We start from the raw sequence: 13226 nt of genomic DNA on the forward strand, positions 1-13226 counted from the left end.
GCCGTAACCCGTAGATGGCGAAGTTAGTGGATAGCATGTGCGCGGCAGAATTGTCTGATGTCGGGCAAATATCAGTCAGCATCTTCATGCAAGCATGCGATTGTGCTAGATCCGGCCGTGCTACCACCGGGTTCATTCACTGGCCCCGACCGCTAGTTTCCGATTAGTGGACTGTAGCTAAGTAGGTCTAGTATGGAATGGGAAAGGGGCGGTTCAATGAACGAGGGAGAAGCAGAACGAGGAACGAAGTTGAACGAGGTTAAACGAAACCTAAATGGTAAATACGAACCAATCATATTGACCACAAAAATATTAACTTCACTACCGATGGTATCTGCGGCACTAAGTCCATCACATTCGTCATACATTGCAATTTTCATCCAATAGCTCCTATTGTAACTTAGTGGCTGAGACGGTCTTAATTATGGTTTCAGTCATAAACGAGGGGCTATGCGGGTCTCAAGCAGCACACAACGCCTCTTAATGCATTATTTGTGTTAGCTGCGTCATGCACCACGGCTTCCCGCTGAAAAGGAAAAAAAAAAAAAAAAAAAAACAGACAGAATTGGTTTATATAATCTTTCTTGGCGTCTCTCCGTCTACAATAAGCTTTCTGTTATTCTTTTCACTATCATCTTGACCATCTCATCCATGCTTGCCCTTTGAGCAAGATACTGCACATCGACTACAATGGCCGACAATAAACGGAAAACCATTCGCTATGAGCTCGCTGGGGATGATTCTCCATCACTCACTCCAGCCACCCCAACACCAGCTTATCAGAGCCTAAGAAATACAAGGAGTACCGGGGATCTTTCACACGCTGCAGAACTGCCCGGAGACTTCTCGTCAGAAAGCTCATCGCCGTATACATTCGCCAACCTTTTCGAGAATGATGTCAAAATTCAAGGTAATCTCTCCATATAATATGCCAATTAATCTGCTAATAGTGATCATAGACGACGCTCGTGTCGAGATTGATTGTAATTCCAAGTTCGTCCGCACCCTAAGCCGCCTCTACCAAACTTCACCCGAGAAGTATGCGCAACCCGACACTCCGACTCCAGAATATACGGAATTCGAATCAAGAAGCAAGACATGGGCCACAAAGCTCAATATTGTTATTCAAGTTGTGGGCAGTCGAGGTGATGTACAGCCATTCATCGCGCTGGGAAACGAGCTTCAGCGACATGGGCACCGTGTTCGTTTGGCAACACACAATACCTTTGAAAGCTTTGTTCGAGAATCAGGACTAGAGTTCTATCCTGTCGGGGGCGACCCAGCTGAGCTGATGGCTTATATGGTGAAGAACCCAGGTCTGATACCTAGTATGAAGAGCTTGGCGGCTGGGGAGATTCAGAAAAAGCGTGATATGGTGCAGTGGATGCTTGAGGAATTCTGGCACTCATGTTTGCAACCAGACCCATTGACTGGTTTACCTTTTGTGGCCGATGCTATAATTGCTAATCCCCCTAGCTTCGCGCACATACACTGTGCCCAGGCACTAGGCATTCCCGTGCATCTCATGTTCACTATGCCGTGGAGCAATACGAGAGCTTTCCCTCATCCGCTTGCTAATTTGAAAAACGTCGGAAGCGATCCTCAACTTGGGAATTACATCTCTTACACCGTGGTTGAGTGGATGACGTGGCAAGGGTAAGCTTATCTGTCGCTGGAATCCCCTTCTGCTGACGAATTTCATGGTCAGGCTAGGTGACATTATCAACAAGTGGAGAAAGTCGATAGACCTAGAGGAGGTGGCTATGTTTGACGCTCCTATGCTAACAAAGACGTTGAAAATCCCCTTCACGTACTGCTGGTCACCAGCCTTGGTCCCGAAACCTGTAGACTGGGAACCGTATATAGGTAGGTTTGAGGTGCAGGATATGCCTTGCTACCGATAACCAACATTCTTATAGATGTCTGCGGCTTTTTCTTTCGCGATCCTCCTCAGTTCTACCCACCAACAGACCTTGCCCAATTCCTCCAAAATGGCCCGCCTCCGGTATACATCGGATTCGGCAGTATTGTCCTAGATAATCCTGAGAAGGTCATCGGTGTTATACTAGATTCGATCGAGGCCACTGGCGCTCGTGCTATCATCTCTAAAGGCTGGTCTGCTCTGGTTGGCTCTGAACAAGAAAACGTATACTGGATCGGGGACTGTCCCCACGAATGGCTCTTTCAACACGTCGCAGCGGTCATTCATCATGGGGGTGCCGGAACAACAGCTTGTGGGTTGAGAAATGGAAAGCCAACAACTATAGTTCCTTTCTTTGGCGAGTAAGTCGATGAGATTTCGATCTGAGATGTCTTGTTTACTAATTTTCCATTTTATAGCCAGCCTTTCTGGGGACAGATGGTGGCCAACGCTGGTGCAGGACCCGCTCCGATACCTCATAGAGAGCTCACGGTTGACAACCTCGCTGCAGCCATTCGTTACTGTCTATCCCCACAGGCCGCAGCCGCAGCCGCTATCATAGCCGAAAAAATGTCATCAGAGGTCGGGGTTCGTGCTGCTGTACAGTCCTTTCATAAAGGCCTCCCTCTGGAGCGAATTCGATGCGATGTAATCCCAAGTGAGCCTGCCGTATGGTCATATTCCAAGTCGAAGAACCCGATCAAGCTATCGAAGATGGCTGCAGAGATTTTAATATCCACCAATTCAATCGATAGTAAACACCTGAAGCCGTAAGTAACTAGCCTTGCTTACGTGATCGATCATTGCCATAGCCGCTGACTTACTCTTTATAGGTACCAGAGCAACCCCATCCAGACCGAAACAACCAGGTGGGATCCTGTTTCAGGAGGCGCTTCTGCTGTTATGGCAACGGCAACCGGAATGGCTGGCAACATCACGGGCATCTTTACAAAGCCGATCGAGGAATACCGAGACGACCAGAAGCGGCGCGCTGGAGAGCTGAAGTATACCCAGGGACGAGGTTCCCCATCCCTACAGGAAAGGTCTAGCGATAAGGATCACCTCAGCGTAGAGCGCCTCTCCAACGACTCCGTACGACCTAGGAGTGCGCACTCTGGACATCTCGCCGGTCGCATGGCTGGAGCTTCAGCTAAAAGCGCTGGTAAAATTGGCCAAACAGCCACGAAAGGCATGCTAGTGGATTTTCCACTTGCCATAACAGAGGGATTAAAATCGGTACCACAACTCTATGGCGGCAATGTACGCAATCATGGGCCAGTGACAGATGCCAAGAGTGGCATGGTAGTGGCGGGGAAGACATTTGCGTGGGGCTTCATCGATGGTCTAAGTGACGTTGTGGTACAACCATATAAAGGGGCGAAGAAGGAGGGTGCACTGGGTGCTGCTAAAGGGCTTGGAAAGGGGGCGATGAATCTGGTGACTAAGAGTGGTGCTGGAATGTTTGGATTGTTTGCATATCCCAGTGCAGGAATCAGCAAGAGTCTGCGTACAGCTACACACGGCTCGACACGTAGGAAGATTGCCGAGGAGCGGCGTGCAGAAGGTATTTGGATGGTGAAGAGTGGGACTGGAGTACAGGTGGACTGTAGTAAAGTGTTGGAGGACTTTGAGCGTTTGAAACGAGATACATAGACTGGAATTCCGTAAATTCAAGGTCAGACTACTTGCCAACCTGCTGAGGCCCAGGACGCCCGTGTGTGGTGCAAGTACATCCGCGCGTTAAGCGCCAGCTCCCGGCCAGAACGAACTACAAATTACTCTGAGTATAGTTCATCTCGAGCAACGGACAGTAAAGCTAATTAGTCCACATGAGTTACATGAGCCACCTCTGCCTTCTCAACTCGCTTTTGCTCAAGAGTAATTAATGTCTGAGGACGCTCTCTCTGCGTAAGTTCTGGAACGCGGCAGACAATCAGGCCTGGATTCTGTATAAAGATCTGGTCCATGTCCTCCAGGGTACGACGAGCGGTTTCGGGATACAGGAAGTACACGATCGGGAAGTAGGAGTAGCAAAAGCCAGCAAATACTATCTTTGATAAGCGTCTTGTTCGTGTAACGATGTAATTGCCAGATCACCTACGGAGAAAGAAGCCCCAATTGAGATTGTCAACGCCCGTCTTGGTGAATTGAGTAACTATGAAGCCACCCATCCAGTTAGTTGCTGTGGCAGCTGCAGCTCCCCGTGTGCGCCAACCGAGTGAGTTGACTTCCGAGTTGAACACCCAGGGTACTTTGGCAAAGCTGGTACCGTAACAGAAGTAGTAAATAAAGAAAAAGGCTGTGGTGACTTCGCCGAGCTAGGGAAGACGTTAGCTGTTGATTCTCAGTATGGGTGTCTCTGTTCCATCACATACTCTCTCCTTCATACCCGGATTATGCTTGGCTCCTAGGAGAGTCATAGACACAATCATGTAGCAAGAGCCCATTGTCGCTGCTCCGTACAGCATCATCCTATCGGGGTCAGTATATTACCAGGTCATTCGTGGGCTAGGTGAGTGCGTACTTTCGGCGACCAAAGCGGTCAATGATGAACAAACAGCAAATTGCGGCGAACAGGTAGATAGTGCCATTGACACCAGTAAGAAGGCGACTTCGGCGCGCACTGTAGCCAAGAACCTGCTGTAACATGGTGGGGAGGTAGTATCCGAGCGCATTGACCCCTGAGAACTGCTGCATGAACTGTGTACCGCACGATAGTAGGATCCTGCGAAGGTTTTGAGTCTTGTCGCGGCATCTGAGCATATCAATCGTCGATACGGTCTCATTGCGCTCCTGTTGAATTGTAGCTTGGATTGACCTGAACTCAGTCACGACATCTAGGTCCTCGGTGGTCGCGTTTCTGCCAGCAAGACGTGCTATCACAACAAGGGCCTCGTCGTGTCGGTCCTTGAGCATCAGCCATCTCGGCGAGTCGGGAACAAACAGTAGCGCGACGGCGATGACGCAGGGAAACAGCAGCTGGAAGCCGAGGGGGAAACGCCACTGGATGGGACCGCTCCGAACACCAAGAGCGTAGTTCATCCAATTGGCGAGGCAAAAAGCGGCGGTATTGCATAGGGACTGTACGACAACGAGTTTACCTCGAACGCGAGGCTTGGAGCATTCGGCCTGATAGACGGGACAGGTAGACGAGGTTATGCCTGCGAGCCAAGACGTTAGATTGTAATTCGACTTGCGTGCGGAAGATGAACGTTGGAGACATACCCATTCCGAATCCGTTGATGACACGACCGACTATCATCTGAGGAAGATGCCATGACACGATCTGAAGCACAGCGCCAATGAGGTTGCTCAGGAGGCCAACCCAGATGGTCTTCTTGCGCCCTAACTTGTCACCGCAAACAAAGGCAAAGATTGCCCCAAAAAAGGCGCCCAGCTGTAATGGTGTTGAGTATTTGCACTTGGTCAAAGGTAGCCTGCCACTTACTGCAAAGCAACTGGAAACAATTCCAGAGATACTCGCGGTCTTAGTCTCGGGAAACCAATATTTGAAGTCGGCTGAGATGAGAACTGATGAGAAGACGCCCTGATGGACCGTCGATGAGCGACTTCCTGGGCCAGATACGACATGGGCTAGCTTACCTGGTCGTAACCAAACCATGACATGGAAACTATGTAGACGCATCAGCATTGAGCGCATCATAGAGTTACCGAGTCACTGACCAGCATTGACAAGTGTCACACACACCAAAAGTGGCGTGCCACTGAGATTACCCAAAGCCATTGAGTATTAGTCTTGTGAAGAAAAGGCAATGTTGAGAGGATGATAATGAGATCAAACAACGGAGAAAGTGATGAGCTGTTGCCATTTATAATAATCACAGGGACGCCATCCCGATATCAGGCGCCTTTGCTGGTCGCTGGTTGCCAGACGTTCGGGTCTGGGGTCTGGGGTCCGGTCTGGGGAACACCGAGCTAATGGGACGTTGTGCGGGGAAATTGATCAGACAACCCATCGGCTGATACACGCTTCGGCGTAGGCTGCGTTAGAGCAGCGAGGGAGGAATTAAATCCGGGTAGCATTAACCGCTTCGACACGAGCTAGTCCAGCATTAGTATTAGTATGTGCAAGGATTATTGGCGGCGGGGACAGGCGGCAGAGCGCCATCAACTCTATTATCAGCTAGCTCGCGGGGGTAGACGGCACATTGTCCGCCGACAGCCAAGACCCCTCATTGAGAGTTTATGATGCGGTGCGACACAACTGATACGGATAGTGGCCAGCTCCATATGAACACATAGTTAAGATCATGAAGACAAATTATGTAAAGTTCTATACGATAACTTGCAATCTTTTCTCACTTTGTCATTGATGGTCTTGAGCAAATCCTGTCTAAGATGGTTTCTTCGCCTCCCGCAATGTACGTTGAAACATACATTTTCCTCATACTATAATAAAACTACTGACTGATTTTGACTCATTAGACAATACGTCTTGGTGACTGGTGCCACCTGGTTTATTGGTGCGCATGTTGTCGACCAACTTCTGTCGCGTGGTATCAAAGTCCGCGGGGCTACTCGATCATTATCCAAGGGGAAGACCATGATTGATGTGAGGCCTGAGTTTCGAGAGAAGCTTGATTTCGTTCAGATTGGCGACTTCGAGAACCCGGAGGGATTTTTGGAGGCTATTCAGGACATCGACGCCGTTATTCATGTGGCAAGTGTACGTGCTATGAAAGACCTGGATGATATGACACACATTCTGACCTCACCTAGCCTTTCACATATGACACCAAAGACAATGAGAAAGAGTTGATTATACCAGCGATCAATGGTGTTGATTCTATCCTCAAAGCGGCGGCTACTTCGCCGAAAGTAAAGCGCATCGTCATCACGTCTTCCTTTGCATCCGTCCTTGATGCTGGGCGCAAGGCACCACCGTACTTCACTTACACTGGCGATGACTGGAACCCTCTGTCATACGAAGAGTCGGTCGACCCTGAAACAAGTGCTGTAATAGCATACCGTGGATCCAAAAAGTTTGCAGAACTCAAAGCTTGGGACTTCATCGCTAAAGAGAAGCCCTCCTTCGACCTGGTCACCCTTTGCCCGCCTATGACGTTTGGTCCCATACGGCATCCCGTTACGAACGTCGACGCGCTGAATGAGTCAAACAAGATGCTCTTCAACATAGCCAGCGGCGAAACTCCGCTGCCAGTTGCCAGGGTACCATTCTGGATCGACGTTCGCGACCTTGCCAAAGCTCACGTCGAGGCACTTTTGCGGCCTGAGGCTGGCGGAAAGCGATATATTCCAGCGTCTCCTGAGAGATTTACATACAGCAAGGCCGCCAGCATCATTGGATCGCATTTTTCCTGGGCGGCAGATAATGTGTCGAAAGAGGTACAGGCTCCCGATGAGTCTCATGGCGTGGATGGGGAGACGGCTGGTCGGGAATTAGGTCTTGATTACATACCTTTTACAAGGACTGTTATCGACTTGATCACGCAGGTAAGGGATATGCAAAAGTCATGATTGTTCGAACTGGGAAGTATGGCACTGGATTGTGGAAACTGGCCGAAGGCAGCAAGTAGTTCCGCCGATGGTTGTCATTGTCTTGCAAGATTTCACCAGCATCTCTTCCCTAATGTTATCCCAACCTTCTTCCAAATCAAAGAAAGAGGCTTCTTAAATGCGATAATGTAATCTATTTATGAGTTCTATTCATACGTGATGCGTTGAAATATGTCTCAATAACTATGAACTTTTCGCATAGCACGCAGAAAATCTTCAACCTAGGCACCATTTCATACTAGGGAACGTTCAGATCGTACAAGGCTCATATGATTGGACGCGGATAGGCGGCAGCGACAGCCCAAGCAGAAACCGGGTATAGGCGGCATCGGCGAACCGAGTCGCGTCTATGGCCCCTAGCAGTTTAGTGCATTAGCAAATTGAGGAAATTTAATGTAGGGTATCTTGGCGGGTAAATAATATCCCACGAGGAAAAACAAATACTTAGTCCCCCCCGCTCTTAGTTTCAAATACTTACATTATGCTCAATTTATAGAAGGAGAGCGAAGGTAGCTATCATATGTGCTGTTTTAATAAATGCTTTTCTCAAGGCCCGCGTTGAGCGTGAGATTTGGCGGCAGCATAACTTGGCCGGGCGAAATCAGGTTATGATGTATTCCAGTTTGCAACACACATCTGACATTTTATTATTCCACTATCTCTCAGACAGTAGTCCTGTTAGTTTTTGCAATACACTATTATGCTGTTAATATGCACTTCCTATATAAATAAAAAGAGTATTTGCAATAATGAATCTTGCCAAGGCATACATAACCGGTGCATTGTAAATCCGTCCCGTTGAGTGCGGGGTGTGACTGTTTTAGTCATACATTATTTACTGTACCATTCTTTTTGTCGACTATGTTCGCTTTCTAGAATTAAACATGAGCTTCAATCGGCAAAGAGTAGCACTGGCATGTACTTATTGCCGCCACCGGTAAGCTGCCTGTCAGGGAAGACAGACGCGCAAGTTGCTGAGCTGCACTAGGAAACGGCGATGTGACGCCACCAAACCAAGATGTAATAATTGCACCAGGTCAGGAGCGGACTGTCATTACGATGATGGCCCCTCGCAAAGGTATAGGCATGCTACGACCTGTCCTCGATGCAGCGTCTAACGATTGCCTAACAGAATCGATACTTCTGGGGGCACAAAGGAAATAATAAGTCGGTTGAAAGATATCAAAGACATACTGGCTGAGCAACAGCAGCACTTAACAGCCTTATCATCCAGGAACCATTCTCAGCCAGCATCTCGCGTCAACTTATCGCAAGGCGCTACGCCAAATGCAAGTGATGGATCGCCAATAAGTGCTCCTGCGAATGGGACGCAAGCTATCGACGACGAGCCTCCACAATTCTCCTCTAGTATGAGAGAGCCGTTGGACGTAGCATCTGAACCGATGAATATTCCGGCCGAGCACAAAACCTCTTCAAGTTACCTCCTAGGTCTCCCAGCTGTGAAAATGCTAGTAGGTGAATATCCAACAAACCTATTCTTCCTACTAGAGAGCCAGAGTCCTCTGCCACCGGAGCTGTCTCCAGAGCAGTCGCAGAATCCGCTGCCTCCTTTCCAAATAGAACGATCGGTACTTGACCACCTAGTTGCCACCTTCTTCTCGTCAGTACACGTTAGCCATCCAGTACTCGATCAGGCAGAGTTTACAGAGATCTACGAAAGATTCCTGGACAAGGGAGCAGACTCGAGCACAGAGTCAGCCTTATGTATGACAGTCTTTGCTCTTGGTGCTGTTTCCAGTCTACCAATGGGTTTATGCCATCCGCAAACTTCTCCCAATGGTACGAAATATATGAAATATGCTCTACCAACGCTCATGCTCCGCTCATTATGGTTGTTTTCCTTCGATCTCACATTAGCTCAGGCACTTGTTCTGGCGAGTGTTTATTTTGCATATATTGTCCGTCCGCTTCATAGTTGGCGACTCATATACTTGGCTACCAATCTTTTACAGCTAAAGCTTTCAAGGTCAGAGCCTTATACTATCAGATAGTTAATCGCTAATAAGATTACCAGCTTGGATTGCCAAAAGCAAACGCTCAATACAGAAGTCGATATACTGCGGCTATTTTGGTCTTGCTTTATCATCGAATGCGACAGACTCGCTGAGCTGGAGCTCCCTAGAAGCAGTCTTCAACAATTGACTGATGATGCAAACCTGCCCCGATGTGGGAATCTGGATGATCTTCACATGACAGCCTATCTGGCCGAGATATCTATCAGACGACTTCTGAACCGCATACACAACTCCCTATACCCAAGAACACCAAATTATCTCAACACGTCTCTTTCTTCAACCTCACTGATGACATCAGAAGAGTTTTCTATCGACAAGCTAACTTCGATCACCTCTGTCTGTGAAGAACTGCACAGTCAACTTGACTTATGGCACGCAGCAATCCCGGAGCAGTTCCGACCACCACTTAATCTTGAGGAAATAGACAATGACAGGATATCCATATTGAGAATTCGATACTATGCCGCGAAACATATTATATACCGACCTTTTGTTCTCCATGTTACAACGCATACGAGCTCACAGATTTCGAGTGCTATTGTCGAGAAGGCAGGTATTTGTATCGAAAGTTGCAGTTTGTATCTTTACCACACCTCTAAGATTCTTCGCGCTCCAAGTCAATACACATGGACGTTTGCATTGTCGTAAGCAACCTCCATCAGGCCGCAGTGTCTTATACTAAATCACCAAGCCAGGTCGCTCGGGGCAGTGATTATACTGACATTGTCATGGCTCAATTCTGAGCTCCGGCACTTTATTCCTGACATAGAGAGCCTTCAAAGTTTGGCCATTGATAACTTGAGTCAATGGAATGTTTCCAGTATCTCCGATGTTTTGGCAATACTTAAGGAGATAAGGAGGAAGACACGTCTTCGAACAAGAGTCTGAGAGATCTAGGATCTTGATAACGCAGGTTCATCTGATTGTCCGGATTCTATTTCACAGTACTATAAAAGATATCAAGGTGTGAAATATCTTGATTGATGTATAAGGGGAGTCGATTCAAATGTTATAGCTCGCCACCTGTGGGCTGCGCGATAATCTTCAAACCAATTTCAGATGTCCAGAACTTGCCATCAGGATAAGTATACTTTTGGAGCGCTTCATCAGTGTAGCCTGTAGAGTAACCTGGTGACAATGGCGTGACGTAGTGAGTATTGACAATCTTGGAGGGATGTCGCAAGTTTTCACGGTGGCTGTCGGCATTTTCCAACATTGACTTGCGTCCACTAATAGCAACATAGTCAATCGTGCTGAGATGGGACGTGAGTTCTGTCAAGCCCATTGCGCCATTATGTGGAACGCATGGGATATTGAACTTGAGGGCCATCAGCATGACCGCCTAGAACGAGGATGATTAGCTTGGGACGCGAATCAACAGTAACTATGCTTATGCGGACTTACAAGACATTCGTTAACGCTACCGAGTCTAACAGCATCGATTTGTGCAACGTCAGTTGCTTCAGCCTGCAATAACTGCTTGAAAGTGACTCTGTTTTGTGCTGCTTCGCCTGTGGCAACACCGACGCCATACGGCTTCAGCGCCTTGCGAATCGCTGCGTGCCCCAGCACGTCGTCGGGGTTTGTGGGTTCTGCAAGAGAATCAGGAATGTATGCCCAGTTGGGCTGAAGGAAATTGAGGCATACCTTCAATAAAAACAGGCTTGAACTCCACCAAATGCTTCATGTACTCAATAGCCTCAGGTACGCTCCAGACCTATTCCAACGTTAGTGACAGCTATCATAAAGCGGAGTGACCACTTGCCTGATTAGCATCAATCATGATCTGGTAGTCATTATCGTAACCCAAGACGTCTCTCACAGCAGACAATCTTTCTCTATCGGCCTCGATGCTGGTCCCGACTTTGAACTGATCGCCACAGAATGCCTCCTCCCATTGGTGCGTGCGAGACGCTCTTGGACCTGCACCATGGGCCTTAGCCCAATTGGGAATGCATAATGCATGCAAGTCTTGCGACCGTTGTAGCGCGTGACCACTCCCTTCTGGGACCTGGGGCTGGAACTAGATACGCATTGACCTCCCCCCTCCCCCCACAAATGGTGTGATGACGTCGGTGATATACCTGAAGTCGATGCAGCGGACAATCTCCTCGGGACTCATCTCACACACGATCTGCCATACCGGAAGACCTAATATCTTGCCCCAGAGGTCCCAAACAGCGTTGAGTACGCCAGCAACGGCCAAATGTGTCACGCTCTTCTCAGGACCGATCCATCTGTACTGGGAGTCGGAGACCATATATCGCCAGGTCTTGCCCATGTTGCGAGTCAACTCATGCATTGTCCTTCCAACTACGCGTTTCGCGAAGATGTTCAGAGCCATACAAATGAGTTCACTTCCTCGACCGTTGCTGAAAGCCTGTCTGACCATTAGCAGCAATTCTGAAGGTGTCGACCGCAACCGGACTGACAATCCCTTCACCGATCAAATCACCGTGATTGGTATGCAGTTGAATGTATGGATGCGACCCATTCGTGCCAATATGCATGGCGTCTGAGCCAACTCCGTCTAGACTAGTGGGGAATCTGATGTCGGTAACGGTGAAGCTGGTGATGGTGACATCATCAACTTCTAACGGTGTCTTTGAGGATGGCATTGTAGCGGCGTAGACAGGAGAAGAAACAAGTTCTGGTGTTTCAAGGTTGGAACCTACGATTTGATTTGTACATCATCTTGTAATGATGAGGGGCCTTTTAAGGAGATTTAAAGCCTGTCCCATTAATGGTAACAAAGAATGCGGAAGTCAGATCCGCAAGTTAGAGGATTGCGGGGTTCGATGCGAACCAGCGGGCTTATCTGCCGACTATCCCCGCTATCTATTTTGCTCCTGGCAATACTGGCCAATGTGGTTAGACAAAAGGACCGGATAAGCTTTTATACAGAACGGAATTAATATGGAGTGCTGTTAACATAAGACCTGAGGAGCTAACCAGTCCGCGTATAGTGCTTTGTGGCGCAGTAGGCGTCTTCCGTCAGCGGCTGCTGAGGTCTTTGGGCGCTTATTATAAACCCTTTAACTTTCATTTCCCCGCATTACGATATCTACAATCTGTTTGACCCTGGCACACTTAAGCAAATATCTCTCAATTACCCTTGCCCAAAATGCTCCCGGTCCTCGAACTTACGGGCTGCGCTGAATTCGAAGAGCTGTTGCAAAACTGCAAAGTTATTATCCTCGAAGCAGAGGCTACCTTATCTGCACTCTACAACAAACGCGCCTCCTTCAAGAAGATATCTGATGAATAAGATTATGGGACTGGGGAATACACCTTGGCGAAATGGACTACCGGTAATATCCTCGAAATTATTTATGTATATTGGGCTTGTAGAAATGAAGGCAGTAATTGCCACCAAGCCTACTGCGACTCAAGTAACGGCGGTGTTTAAGATCAAGAATTGGCAAGATAGTAATATACATAGTCTTAGGGAATTGCAGTCATGTTAAAAGCGTTGTTTTATGCTGGCACTTTTGCTTGATTATATAATAATTATTATTTAGCTGGTTGATATTATATCCTGAGTTTTATCTCCTAATTAAAATACACTATAGATAACACTTCAATGCTTCAGAAGCCTAGTAGTACACAGCCGGGCCTCAATGTAAACGACTGGTAGTTACATTCTTAATTCGTTTAGCCACTACCTCCGCATGCAATGTATGTATTGACAGAGACTGGTTCCCCAAGGAAGCGCGACATAGTTGGCGAGA

General features: G+C 48.0%; 5 protein-coding genes across 5 annotated transcripts; 3 read left to right on the plus strand and 2 right to left on the minus strand.

Annotated features, from left to right (window-relative positions):
- Positions 1-57: 57 nt before the first annotated feature.
- On the plus strand, positions 58-156 carry FOXG_22803 (uncharacterized protein; the record flags this gene model as incomplete). The annotated part of the gene is made up of 1 exon (XM_018403217.1): positions 58-156. The coding sequence occupies one exon, from the start codon at positions 58-60 to the stop codon at positions 154-156; it is 99 nt and encodes a 32-aa protein (XP_018258417.1).
- A 392-nt stretch (positions 157-548) lies between these two features.
- FOXG_17429 (uncharacterized protein) lies at positions 549-3647 on the plus strand. The gene is made up of 6 exons (XM_018397433.1): positions 549-910; positions 960-1656; positions 1709-1866; positions 1920-2283; positions 2341-2691; positions 2755-3647. The coding sequence occupies exons 1-6, from the start codon at positions 691-693 to the stop codon at positions 3572-3574; spliced, it is 2610 nt and encodes an 869-aa protein (XP_018258418.1). The 5' UTR covers positions 549-690; the 3' UTR covers positions 3575-3647.
- On the minus strand, positions 3451-5929 carry FOXG_17430 (uncharacterized protein). The gene is made up of 8 exons (XM_018397434.1): positions 5606-5929; positions 5525-5553; positions 5370-5468; positions 5147-5318; positions 4446-5082; positions 4297-4393; positions 4023-4239; positions 3451-3968 (listed from the first exon to the last, which is right to left on the minus strand). The coding sequence occupies exons 1-8, from the start codon at positions 5664-5666 to the stop codon at positions 3742-3744; spliced, it is 1539 nt and encodes a 512-aa protein (XP_018258419.1). The 5' UTR covers positions 5667-5929; the 3' UTR covers positions 3451-3741.
- Positions 5930-6143: 214 nt separating this feature from the next.
- FOXG_17431 (dihydroflavonol-4-reductase) lies at positions 6144-7666 on the plus strand. Its single transcript, XM_018397435.1, has 3 exons — positions 6144-6303; positions 6368-6608; positions 6662-7666. The coding sequence occupies exons 1-3, from the start codon at positions 6281-6283 to the stop codon at positions 7418-7420; spliced, it is 1023 nt and encodes a 340-aa protein (XP_018258420.1). The 5' UTR covers positions 6144-6280; the 3' UTR covers positions 7421-7666.
- Positions 7667-10504: 2838 nt separating this feature from the next.
- On the minus strand, positions 10505-12234 carry FOXG_17432 (uncharacterized protein; the record flags this gene model as incomplete). Its single annotated transcript, XM_018397436.1, has 6 exons — positions 11928-12234; positions 11567-11875; positions 11318-11518; positions 11143-11212; positions 10900-11087; positions 10505-10837 (listed from the first exon to the last, which is right to left on the minus strand). The coding sequence occupies exons 1-6, from the start codon at positions 12111-12113 to the stop codon at positions 10505-10507; spliced, it is 1287 nt and encodes a 428-aa protein (XP_018258421.1). The 5' UTR covers positions 12114-12234.
- Positions 12235-13226: the final 992 nt, after the last annotated feature.

The sequence above is a fragment of the Fusarium oxysporum genome, genomic scaffold (genome assembly GCF_000149955.1).
Source record: "Fusarium oxysporum f. sp. lycopersici 4287 supercont2.49 genomic scaffold, whole genome shotgun sequence".
Classification (NCBI taxonomy): Eukaryota; Fungi; Ascomycota; class Sordariomycetes; order Hypocreales; family Nectriaceae; genus Fusarium; species Fusarium oxysporum.

Excerpts from the sequence above, each read along its gene's own strand:
- FOXG_17430 (XM_018397434.1), bottom strand. The coding sequence starts at position 5,666 with ATGGCTTTGGGTAATCTCAGTGGCACGCCACTTTTGGTGTGTGTGACA. Across the intron at positions 5,319-5,369 it reads TTGTTTCCAGTTGCTTTGCA|CTGGGCGCCTTTTTTGGGGC; the intron begins GTAAGTGGCAGG and ends ACACCATTACAG. Across the intron at positions 4,394-4,445 it reads GACCGCTTTGGTCGCCGAAA|GATGATGCTGTACGGAGCAG; the intron begins GTACGCACTCAC and ends TGACCCCGATAG.
- FOXG_17431 (XM_018397435.1), top strand. The coding sequence starts at position 6,281 with ATGGTTTCTTCGCCTCCCGCAAT. Across the intron at positions 6,304-6,367 it reads GTTTCTTCGCCTCCCGCAAT|ACAATACGTCTTGGTGACTG; the intron begins GTACGTTGAAAC and ends TTGACTCATTAG. Across the intron at positions 6,609-6,661 it reads CCGTTATTCATGTGGCAAGT|CCTTTCACATATGACACCAA; the intron begins GTACGTGCTATG and ends GACCTCACCTAG.
- FOXG_17429 (XM_018397433.1), top strand. The coding sequence starts at position 691 with ATGGCCGACAATAAACGGAAAACCATTCGCTATGAGCTCGCTGGGGAT. Across the intron at positions 1,867-1,919 it reads AGACTGGGAACCGTATATAG|ATGTCTGCGGCTTTTTCTTT; the intron begins GTAGGTTTGAGG and ends ACATTCTTATAG. Across the intron at positions 2,284-2,340 it reads ATAGTTCCTTTCTTTGGCGA|CCAGCCTTTCTGGGGACAGA; the intron begins GTAAGTCGATGA and ends TCCATTTTATAG.